The sequence below is a fragment of the Neodiprion lecontei genome, chromosome 1, assembly GCF_021901455.1.
Source record: "Neodiprion lecontei isolate iyNeoLeco1 chromosome 1, iyNeoLeco1.1, whole genome shotgun sequence".
NCBI classification, from domain to species: Eukaryota; Metazoa; Arthropoda; class Insecta; order Hymenoptera; family Diprionidae; genus Neodiprion; species Neodiprion lecontei.
Genome location: NC_060260.1, coordinates 26,119,803 through 26,132,607, shown reverse-complemented (window position 1 = coordinate 26,132,607; position 12,805 = coordinate 26,119,803). Strand labels below are relative to the sequence as shown.

The window sequence follows — 12,805 nt, the reverse complement described above, 5'->3', positions numbered from 1 at the left end:
TTTTTTTTCTACAGGCTGGGGAATTATCGCCAATTGAACAACGAAAACGCGATTCTGTTACGTCTCGGTATACGAGAAAAAAACTGATTGTGAGAGCTAAAGGTCCGAAACCGTTACGTTTCCGTTGAGTTCAATTGCGGCATCGTAACTTGTTCAATTTTTTTCTGATAATAAAAAATATTGTGAATCAGAAGCTTCGTTGGGGGAATTTTATGTTCACCAAAAGTCCCCGGTTGAATGGCTTCCGGGGCTGGTTGAAAGGTCAAACTGCTAGCAATAGTTATTTAAAAATGTCGCAAGTAAGGAAACAATTTTTCTTCTCATCGGTGATGCTCGAAACTTTCGCGATGCGGAAGAGAAGAACTTCTCGACACTCGCGTTAAGAATAAAGCGAAGTAAACAAGCAGAATGAAGACATTGTCCGTCTAAAGTTACCGCGTCATTCTTAGCGGTATCGAGGTCGTCACCCTTCGACCCTTCAAACCAGGATCGCCGAGAGTTCAGAGATCGTTTGGTCGCAAGCTTCGTTTTGTTGTGTACGGAGTATCGCAGGAGAGTGATTTACAACGCGTAATACTGTTGAGCAGGATTCTTTGAAAGAACCGAGTAAAAACGCAGAGATAAACTATTATAGACGCGTTGCGCGCGTGATGTGAAGAACGGAAAGTTAAAGCAGTAAAAGAATGTAATCAGAAGCACTGACTGTTATTGAAAAACTGGGATCCTGCAGCTAACAATAAGACGAATGCTCGCTTAACCTCAAACGTCTTTCGGCTAGTGCTCGACCTCATTTATCTTTATTACCAACAATCGCTATCGTCTCAAATGAATTTTTACGAGCATCCCGCCAGTCATTTCGAGTCTCTAGCACGGTTCAAATATTCAATCGCAAATCTGACCTTGTAATAGCTGTTCTACACTCACCAACTACACCAGAATTGCACCAGTGCTCATAAAGCTCAAAAGTCAACGGTCATAATTACTTGACGGAAAATTATCAATTTGAGGGAACGTTATTTAACATTGACGCTATACACTGAACCAAAGCAGTTTATCCTACCGACGCCTGAAAATGATTGCCAATTTATTGAAGAGAGAAAAAAAAAAAAAAAAAACGCCAGGGTTTACAAAATGTTCAGTTTATCTGTCAACCACTGATACTGATTTGAAGAAATTTTTTATGAGCGTTCATACGATTATACCCTCTACAAAACTGAAAATACTATATATTTCTCTAGGAATGTTTGGTGGCCCGGAGAATGGGGGTTTTCTGACTACATCAGAAAGGAAAGTGCAGAACATCGTGCTTGAAATTGACAAAAAAAAAGACTGACGCTCTTGATACGACCGGTTCAGTGTCGGTTTGATCGACCATAAAATTGGCTATTAATTCTAAATTGACGGTACGTATAAATAAAATTGATAAATTTATAAACAGACTTCGAAGACCGATCAATCTTCGGGTGACTAAAAGAGTGCAAAAAGTATATCTTTCTTCGCCGCGACGTCAACTGGAACGCGCAACTGCGTCAGGAGAGTTGGCTTAGAATAGCCGATCTAATTTTGCGGACGACAGCCAGCAAGAGGGATGTAGACCACCGTGTTTGTAATTTTAACGACAATTTGACTTGAATTTCAGTAGGCCGAAAGAGAGATGCCGGTTTCGCGCTCGATGTACCACCACGTACGCCACCATGCTGATAATTAACGGAACATCGTGCGCGGCATGACGCGGTTTGCCGTATCACCTGCGCAAAGCACACACCCCCACCCCCATTCCTCCAGAGTTTCTGGCCTGGCATTTATTTTAGGGATCAATTTAGACCTCCGGTTAACGCGCTTGGTCGCTGGATTATTAAGTCGGTCCTTTTGCTCGCGTGATTTTGCTCGAGAGAGAGAGAGAGAGAGAGAGGGAGGGAAGGGGATCGTCGCGTTTCGTTCACTCCGCGTTCATTACTCGACTCCCGTGAATGAAAGAAGAAAAGGAAACGAAACGAAAAGAAGGAAGAAAATGAAATGAAAGAAAATAAATTCAGTGTTTGCGGCGCACCGAGAAATTAACAAAAGCTAAGACAGAGGGCGAAGAAAACAAACGGACCCTGAGTGGCCAGCTCAAACAAAAGACACTCGACCAAGATCATTACTCGTTATCCGTCTGCCCCGACCTCCATTTGTTCAAACTCGACGTCTTGTTGGCTTAGTCTTACCAGCTTCCGGTTATACACGCCCACGAGAAATTATCTCTTTACGCTCCGGACGAGGGTGGAAGTTGCGCGCGTGACGAATGAGGATAAGAACCAACGACAACAACATGGCGAATAAATTGAACAGATCAAAACGGTAGCTGTTATCGGGATGCAACTGCGGCACGCAGACATTCGCGCGTGTAAAATATTCCAGCTGAACGAAGAAAAAAAGAGAGAAAAAAGCAAAGAAAAGAATCGAAGCACGAGCGGGACTGAATTGCGCGAGAGGAAATCCTGAAATCACTCAAAATTCCAGATGAAATTCGGTGTTACCATCGAAGCCGCGGCTGGTAGACGCGTGTTAGTAGCGGGTGGTCCTCATTACGCGAGCATCCCCGGAGCGAAGCTTTCCTATCTATTTAACGTCTCCTTTCTCAGCCTGTACCTGAGTCCAACCCTCTCCTTAAGGCAACGGGCGCGTCTGTCGTCTCCTTCGAACCGTGTTTACATTTAATTATTCACATAGGTATAATACGGGCGCGGATATTATGCAGCGAAATATCTGCCGAGAAAGGACGAGTACCGCTGCCATGTCCGTGACAAGGATCGGGACGACGAAGAGAACGAGAGGGAACGGAGCACGGTTCGGGGAGTGAGAAAAAAATTTGGAGGACTAATAAAAAGCCTCTTAAAATCTCCTAACGAGTCCCGACGCTCAGTGCCAACTTAATTATATCCTGTTAAACAGAACACAAACGTTTACACTCCGCACCCAGCTCCTGCACCCAGCCACCTCAGCCTCCGGCTTGTTCGTCTGCTCGAGTTCCTTTTTGCTTATTTTGCTTCTCACCGTGTGTCTTGTATCGCATCTCCTGTGCAGTTTTTGTTTTTCAATTAATCCGCCTGCAGGTACAACTTCCAGTCTTTTACCTCGGTGAGAAAAAAAAAACCTGGGTGATAAAACGGGAACAGGTACACACAAATAAATTGAAGAACTGAATTTTCCTCGGATATTGCAGATCTCGTCATCTATGACATTTTACATGCAAGTATTTCATATTGCCACAGCACGTAACCTCCGACGGTAGACTCGGTTAATTAGTTACTACAAGTGATTATCACCGTGAAATAATCTTGTTCGTTGCACGTTTCTTGATTCGTGCACCGCAACGTAAGAGAGAGAGAGAGAGACAAAGAGATAAAGAGAGAGAGGAAAAAGGCAACGGTAAAAAATGGCGAAAATATAAGCGAGCGAACACCTTTTGCGAAAAATAAAAAATGGCGACTCGTGTATCACGTATCCCTCGATGCCAACTCGGCTTGGCAATTCAACATTTACCGCCTTCTCCAAAGGAGTGCGCTTGGTTATTCGCCGGGGCGAAGCGCTCAAGCGTTTCATTTTGTATGCGGATCCAAGTGCCATTAACATACTGCTCGAAGATCTGGCTAAGCGACGATGTAATATTCAATTCAACGTGTTAGCTGGTTTTCATCGCGCGCTTTATCGCGCCGTGCTATCGACGCTCGTTTGTTTTTGTTTATCGCTGGGCCGCGATGTGACGTCACGACGCCCCATAAACATGACGGATGTGAAGAACGATGCGATCTGCCCGCAGCCTCCGAACAAACGAGGACCATATTCTCGAATCCAGAACCGAACAAAAATGAACACGGAATAATTTACACACTGCACAACTGTCACCCTCCTGGTCATTTTTCACGGGATAGAATCTCGATTAAACATCCCAAGGTACCTACTTCGATGCCGTTCCACCGTTGAATCGAAGGTACAAATCAAACCGTGTCTGATACTGCAGCTCGCAGAAAGTGTTGCATCAAATTCGGTGACAAAGATGCCAATATTGAAACGGTTGCTTGAAAATTCTGTCCATTGCACGTTGAATGATATTGCAAGTATGGATTTTTAGCGAGCTTTTTGCGTCTGATGTAACATTCGGTTTTCACTTATACGATATACGTGAAACGAGTTTTGAAGTAGTCGAACGATGCACAGCTGCAATTAGCAATCGAGTTAATGATTGAGCTTGTTTGCTTGTGTAAGATGGTAACAACAACATGGGATTGTGCCACTGAACTTCAAGCGGTAGCTATATTCGAAGCTACAAAATGGGACTGGATATTATTAATTTAATTGGGTCAGCTAAGAATATATAAGTAAAAATGCGGTTCGCGAAGCATTGTAAGTGGCAGACAATGCAATACCGGTAAGTCTTATCGCACCAACCACCCTTCGCAGCGACCGTGTCTTTTCAATATAGGTACACTTGTTATCGGTGCGGCTAATTGCAGTGTGAAAACCGTAGCCCGTGAGTAACTTGTACCGTAGTTCAAAGCGAGAACCTTGCACGTTCCAGCATTGCTGTAAGTGGTCGTTGAACGTGCATATATACATATTGTTAAGAGAGAAAATCGTTAATGGAAAGTCGGTGAATGTTGGTATATACCGCGTATCCTTTACGGGTAATAAATTGTACGTGCGGTTACAGCGAAAATAAGTAGTGAAATAAATTGACAAGATATCGGTTCGGTGCTAGTCAGTTTAATCAATAAACGTATACTATAATACCGGCGACATTTCTCTGTAGGAAGGAAAGTAATTGAATATGATAATCAGTGAGGGTCTGAGAGGATATTTTTTGCCGTACTTCGCGGCTCTAATTGGTCAATTACACTCATTACCGTCTCGGCAGCGAGAGCACCTCACCCGATTGGATCGCTTCGCGGTTCTACTCTCGCATCCCTACCAGACGCTCCGTCAATCCCCGCGTTCACCCCGGTGACTCTTTGTAAAAATTCACCCCCGGTTACCCGAGCTGGCAACGGAAACTCGATTTCTGGTGGGCGGAGTCTGCGGGACCGTCCCTCAACGGGCAGCTCCGCCTTGCCGCGGTTTCCTCTTCGATTCTACCCCCCACCATTCGCGCTCTCCTCGAAGGAAAAGCGAAAAAGGCAAACCGGAGTCCCGGTGGTCAGGCTTCCTCGTCGTCAGTCCACTGTCAGAGCTCGCCTCGTAAAGATCTTTCCGCAGTTTCTACGCCGCCGCGATTTGGTCCATCGATTCTGTTGGATCAGCCGTTCGCGTACCTCGTGGTAGGTCACCGTATCCCTAAACCTGTGACCGTGATCAGTACCCACTGTTCGGTACCTAACAACTGTGACCCGGAGCAAATATCCCCGCAAAGTGCGCCCCGAGTGTGAGAAACGTCGAATCTCATCCCGACTTCAACCCCCCCAAGCCTCAACGGGAAATGTCGACGGGAGCATCGAGCTAGGAAGCTTCGGTGCACCAGGCTCCGAAACCGAGAGCTTAATCTCCGCCGCAGCGATAATCGGGCGTCGATAATGACTGTACTAAGAATGACTTCCCCGGGAACACCCCCTACCACAACACCCGGGTCGCCTAACCGGGCGGAGGCTCCCCAGGCCTCGACTCGGCCCGTTCATCAGCTGAGCTTTTCCGTCGCCGCGTTACTCGCCGACACCAAAAAGCCCACGGACTACTCGACGCGAGTGAGCAGCGCGTCCTCCGGCTCCCCCAGGTCCTCACCGATCACCTCGTGCTCCCCGGTCCACCAGCACCTCCTCAGGACGCCGCCCCCACTTCCTACCAATCTGTCAAAGCACCCGGCCGCAGATCCAAGAATGACGCTCTTCATGCGGTTGGACTCGCCGAAGGATGGCTCGGATCTCAGGACCGCGTCAAAGTTCCCCGAAGCTCAGGAGCTGTCCGGGTCACCGAGGCGGCACGGCGTCGACTTCCGGCTCTCCGGATCGCCGGCGTTCTCCAGCAGCGACCAGCGCACCCCCGAAATCGGGAATTCGATGTCGCCGAAGCACCCGGCGGACCTCAGAATCACCGACAGCTACGTCGAGAGTTCGCCCTGCGGAAGCTCCCCGTGTTCGGAGGGCGATGCCGAGCTTGACATGGAGGACGAGGACGAGGGCAGCCTCGTGGACGTCGAGGAACTCCAGCAGGCGTCGAGTCCGACCCCGGTCAGACCCACCCCCGCCTATCTTGGCGGGTTTCCGTCGCTCGGAGCAATTTCCGGCATGCCGCCGAGCCTTCATTCCGCCGTTTGGGGCGGCCACCAATCCGCCGCTGCGGCCGCGAGCTTCTTTCCGGCTCACTTTTCTCACCATGCTCCATTGAACGGTAAGCTTAAAGCTCCATCTTGATCGTTGATAGTTCGTTGACCTGTGGAGTTGGTGGGGTTTTCATTTGAAGCGTGGTCGCTGATCGACGCGAGCAAAGCTTACGCTCGAAACGACACGTCTGCGACCGACGGGAAGAAATATTGCTAGGCGCTTTTAGGTTAGACCGCGGCAGCCGAGTAGCTTCAGCTTCTTGTTAGTCGCTGGATTTTAATGACAGAAAAGTGGCCAGATGTCGTCGAAGAGTTGTTGTGTCTTTAAGCTTACGTCGGTTTTAATCGTGTTTCCATTTGGTTCGACCCGGGCGAGGTGGATGAGAGATAAGACATTGGCGATTAACGGGTTACGCTTCGAGCTCCTCGATACAAGAGAGGCTGTAATTAATTTGTCGACAAAACTCTGCGCAGGGAGGTGAAGAGGAATGATGAGATAAGGACGAAAACAAAAAAGCTGTTTACGATTCAGATAAAAGCACCCAATTATGAAAGCTCTCGCTTCGTGCGGAAAAAAGAAACACGTGGACGATCGCAGGTCGCTCAATGTTTATTAAAAAAGAGATGTATTTAACAGGCTCGAAACAATGGATGCCACGATCCGAAGGAAATCTCACGACGGCGACCGAAACCGAAAAGTCTAGGTGTATGTATATTATACGTATGTGTAGAAAACGAGAAGAGAGGAAATTGATTTGCGTTATTACCTAATGGTCGGGTAGCGAGAGCTAATGACGGGTTTCCGACGGCAGTTTGGAACTCAACGAATTTTACGTAACGAAACGTTAAATGATTTAATAGTCTGTTTAATTTCTTCATTTGGTACGCGGCGAACGCGGCGAGGCGAGGACTAAATGGGTGGAGGATATACCATAATATTTCGGTTTTATTCCTCGACGATATTTTCATGGTTCTACGCGGCTACGGGGGGAGGCCGAAATGGGGGGGCGGGCGAGACACATAACTCTGAAATACGGCCTCTTGGCGCAAGAGCCCTAACACGTAAGTCCTTCAAACTTTTACACCTTCGTCTTATTTTTCCCTTTACTTCCCCTGTTTTTGTTTGGTTCCTCGGTTCCTTCTCTTCTTATTTTCATCCTTATTATTCTCGTTTTCGTTTCACCTCAATTTCGTCCAGTTTTTTCACCGCGCCACCCCGAAAACAGCTGCCGAACGGTTGGGGTGGCGAATGAAATTCTATACACGCGGTAAGAAATTGCAATTCAAAACAATCCCGATGTTCGGAAGCTACGGCCGATGGAGAGGAATGCCTAAGAGATCAGGAACGTGATTTGCGGCGCAGCCCAACTGGATTTGTCCGAAACAATTGACAGATTTGTAGGCGAAACCCGAAGAAGGCTCTGCGGCCGAATCGGCGAACAAACAAACGACGAGATCGCCTTTCTGAATTTCAAATTTCACCTCGACTCGCGCGCTATAACAACGGATATAGCCACCGGTCTTTGTATCGTTCCGGAGGCTGCACGCTAAGGGTCCAATTAGTCCCAAGTATTTGGAATTTCTTTGACCAAAAACGTTCGCGGGGCTTTTAATCTCTCCAATCTGGGAATGTATTGAAAATAATTAGCTGATTTCGCCGCGATAGCAGCCGCGGAATCGGCGGAGCTTAAAACACGAGAGGAGAAACAGAATTACGGTCTCGTGCCACGCCGCTCGATGAACGGCAACGCTGAATTACATTACAGCTGCCGTTAGTGCAGTCGCTGCACTCTTACAGAGCGTGCCCGTGCCGTGTAATTTAGTACTAAGTGCCGTGCCCCGCACACCGACATCGCCTTCGTACAAAGCAACAATAAACTACCTATGATATAATAAATTGTACGCGTTTCAACGGGACGGTACAACGACCGAGTTGACCCACGCTAATCCGTTCCGAGCCCATTACCTATCTGTATTGGAGGCGGATCGAGTTCTTTGCGACGAAGGATCTACAGACTCGATGCAGCGTAGGATACGATAAGAACCGTTTACACGCCGTCGCGAGTCGATCATCGCCGGTCGCACCGAGACTTCGGGCGGAATTTGCGGTTTCGTTACTAAAAAGTTAATCGGTTTGGTAGCAGGAGGCCGAGGCCTGCGGTTCCGGGGAACGGAAAATTATGAATTATGTACGTTATACGTATAGCAGGTAGGGATAAAAAGTATCAACGATTTCTTGTTTATTCAATGCGAAGAAAAACTCGTCAGGATGCGGTGCGCGGTTTTATATGGTTCGGTAAACGGACCTATTAGGGGTATATATTTTCGCTTCCCGACATTGCACCCTTCGATTCGTATTATTTAATTTTTTTACAACAATTCCTTGTAACATATGTTGCAGAAAACGGGGAGCCGGCTAAGATCAAGTGCAACCTGAGAAAACACAAGCCTAACAGAAAGCCTCGCACGCCTTTCACAACGCAGCAGCTACTCTCCTTGGAGAAGAAGTTTCGGGAGAAGCAGTACCTCAGCATCGCCGAGAGGGCAGAGTTCTCCTCGTCTCTTCACCTCACCGAGACCCAGGTAAGGATGACGATCCCTATCTAGGCGTACTCCGAATTACGCCTCGGCCGAGATTAAAGGCCCCTCTCACCGTCGGAGGTGAGATCTTTTATCACCCCTCAAGGTCAGCCCCTCGTCTAACCCCAGAAATCTCCCGGTTCGTTGCAGGTCAAGATCTGGTTCCAAAACCGGCGCGCCAAGGCGAAGCGCCTCCAGGAAGCCGAGATAGAGAAGCTCCGGATGTCGGCTGTGAGGCAACACCACAGTGCCCTCTACGGTGGTCACCCTGGCCTTCTGCCACCCGGGAGTCTCTTTCCTGTGGGAATGCTACCGCCATCTTTGTGCGGTCCTCCGCACCACGGTATGCACCAGGTACCGCCGCCACACCATTCGATGTCCCAGCATCAGCACAGGGAATGAATCCTGCAGCAGTGACGTCGCCCCGCGCGGTACAATTTCAGGACCAAAATGTCCTTCCGTTTTTCCTTCGCTTTTTCACTGCTGATATCGCAGTAAGGCGGTCGGGATAAACGCCGGAGTTCTGCAGGACGGAGTTTAGAGGAACTCTCCGCTTTCTCTTTTAAAATATTTTCTCCCGTCTCTGGGGTTGAACTTCTTGGATGAATTACCTCGTTACGCGATCCTGATCCTCGGGTGGATCCGCGTTAGAAAATCTACGTTCACGGCTATGTACGGCAGGCGCAGTTATGTGTAAGAAGCAAGCCAAGGAATTACAACCGACGAAGATCAGCCTCGCCTTAATCTTTCCGGCACAATCGAAGCTACCGATACTGAAACAACTTTGTGTCTCCGATTAACGAGAGATTGTTTGCGGCCCTAGAGAACGACCGGATTATATACGATTCGGGGCGCGAGATCTAGCAGAAAGTCCAACGGGTTGGGTTCAACCTTGTAAAAAGTGTAAATCAAGACTTATTTAATGATAGTAATCGTTGTAAATATAGATAGTTTCAGTCTTACGCATGTATACGTCAGTACGCGAGTACGATTATGATATACGTTATATAACGAGACTAAAATTGTACATAAATTGGTGCCAAATTATTTTCTCTTGTACATATTATGGTATACACAATATTATGTATTATACACACAAACGAAACACGTATGAAAGAAATATAGTTTAATTTTGCTTCTCTTTACTTGAATTCTGTTTTTTTTTTAATTCTTTTTTTTCTTTGTATAAATGTACAGAGTGACTGTTATATATATATTATAGCGGATTAATAGAAAAAGGAAATACTATTTAATAAAACGTATTATCTGAAATTCACATCCGGCGTTACACGTTTTTCCCGTAATATCCGTTTCTCTCTCTCTTTATCTTCTCTTTCTCTTCCAACTTGCGGTTTTATTATTCTCCTTTCCTCCAGCCTTTTGTCTCTCTCTCTCTCTCTCTCTCTCTCACTCTCCCTGCGTATTTTATGCACCGTACGCGGCTATCGCGGTTTCCTGTACTCAAAAAGATTCGAGACAAGGATTACCGGGTACGCAAGAATAGCTGGCACTGTTCGATGCCAGAGAATAAATTAGCCGGAGCAATTAGTTTCGGAATCGACGGCCGCGGGCGGTTGGTCCCACCATCTTGATTACGAGTTCTTAAGACAGTAGCCAGCACTGTTTGCCGAAAGACCATCCTCGGCTAATTAGCGATGCCCGGAGAGATATCAGGAAACTATGAACCATAAATATACACTTATACGAAATTTCTTCTTCCTACGAAAACTCGCGCGTTTTAATGTCTCAGTGAATTTTAATCGTGCGTAATTGGCCGCTACCGTAGTCATTCGCCTCCTAATTATACCGTCTTGTTAGTCAAACGGTTTTAATAGTTCTCTTATAAATTTCAGACTGTATAATATTATTCGACAATTTCATCGGACAAATAGTTGCGGGGGAATATCTGGCAGCTTGATTAGGGTTGTAAAACAGAGATCGGAATTTGTTTATGTTTATTATACTTGCGTACGTATTACACGCCGATTGCGTTACGTGTGTACGTATACGTGCGTACTTCGTTCGGTTGACGGAGGCGAAGAAGAAAATTTATCTCGTCCCTCTTTGCCTTCCGTCACGCAAACCTACGCATTCAGAGATCGGACCTGCCTACACAAAGTAACTAAGGAACACTAAAAACTACGCCACTCGTGACTTCCGGGCATATTCGCGGACACGAGACTAATAGCGATTAAAAATTAAGACGTTACGTGAATAAATTGAGACACGAAAAACCGCGAATTCCGTTCTCTCGATTCAGTCTCTCGATCACGTGACCATTGCGCTGCAAAAAAAAAAAAAAAAATAGGTCAACCGTCCAATAAAACTTTTTGAAAAATTGCCGAAGCAAATTGCCTCGTATAACTAGACCATTTTTTCATTAAACGAAGCCGACTCAATTTAACACCTTATATAGCCTAGAATTAAGTGTAATATCCTTTGCGCGAAAGTAGCAGATTACGCGCGAGGGGCTTTTGTCTCCAACGATTGTTTACGACCTGTGGATTAGCCGACAATTTCATAATGCGAATTCTGCAGTTTATACCAGAGATTTCATATTCTCAATATTTCGAGCTTCGTATTACCACCCGCAATAACGAGCCACTCTGCCTTTGTTCCGCAAGCTCTCGCGCACACCTTATAACTGCGTTTCAGTGGCGTGCAGCAAAGTATGCAGCAGACATTCGCAGCGTTTTGCACATGCACAAGCGTGGCTCGAACACGTGCAAATATCGCGTCGATTGCCGCGCGCTAAGCGAGCGTCCGGCTAGCTTTGAATGTGCCAGCGAGCGCAGCAGGGTCGGAATATGTGGAAAGACGAGATGGTAATCTACGAATAATTAGCTTCGACTGTTGACTTTGTGGCAGTGCTGATCGCGTACATTGCGTCGTGTACACGTCGAGGTGCTCGGCTATAATAGGTACGTATAATATTAGTTTAAACCGCGTGAATTTGCTTTAAATACATTGAGTGAAAAATATGTACCTACGCAACGCGAAAGGAACGGTGGCTTCGTTGGTAGTCAACTTTCATTTTTTATTTTCAACCGAAAACGAAAGCGCAGCGCTTAAGTCGTTCGCAATCTGTGCTTGAATCGCGAATCGCGGACTAGCTGCTGCACATTCGAGGGAATTGTAATCGGTTTAACGCAGTAAAATGACCCATTCAAACGTACAATTTTACCGTCCGCTAACGATTCGACCTGCAGTCGACGACGCCGTCCACCTTGACTGCCGTAAGACTGACTTATCGATTAACTATGCTCGATGCGATATAACTCCCAGGAGTCGTCCCGCAGTTAATAAGCGTTGTTAGCGCCTTGTTGTTGTATTCTTCCTCCACGTATTGTGCGTGTTTATTAATTGTTCGATTTCGTGCCTATTTTTTTAAAAACCACCAACTTCACCCCGACATTTTAGGAATTCGAATTTACGACGGTCACTCCGCGAGGATATACCTGCTGTATTAAATACGACGTATAGACACATATTTGTTTGCGGAGGAATTTTTATTCAATTATCGCTTCGAACGAATCTCGAGATTAATATCACGATGCCTTTCTGGGCATGTGGGTAAAATTATAAACGTGATTTGTGTCTCGATAGCTTAACGGCTCCGCTTTTGAACAGCAGCGTTTCCTCTCCGGGCGCCGCACGTGAATAATTATTATTAATACACGATATTATTACGCGTTAATCAACGTTGCGGGGTGCAGGTTTAATTTTTAATTGAAATTAGTCGCGGAAGCGATAAATATCCGATCTCCCGTCAACGGGATATTCGTCAATGTTTTCTCTATCCCTGCAACCTGGGAATATTTACATGCTTACAGGAACGTGAACACCTTACCTCACGCACACGAGTAACGGGTGAGAATTTATCCGGTATCGACGGGGAATCTTAATGCTTCTCGTCCCTGCCTCCCTGCAGCT

The 12,805-nt window shown here is 46.6% G+C and overlaps 1 protein-coding gene across 1 annotated transcript; it reads left to right on the top strand.

Annotated features, from left to right (window-relative positions):
- Positions 1–5,196: 5,196 nt before the first annotated feature.
- On the top strand, positions 5,197–10,148 carry LOC107224988 (muscle segmentation homeobox). Its single transcript, XM_015665273.2, has 3 exons — positions 5,197–6,360; positions 8,694–8,875; positions 9,023–10,148. The coding sequence occupies exons 1-3, from the start codon at positions 5,550–5,552 to the stop codon at positions 9,272–9,274; spliced, it is 1,245 nt and encodes a 414-aa protein (XP_015520759.2). The 5' UTR covers positions 5,197–5,549; the 3' UTR covers positions 9,275–10,148.
- The last annotated feature ends 2,657 nt before the right edge of the window (positions 10,149–12,805 follow it).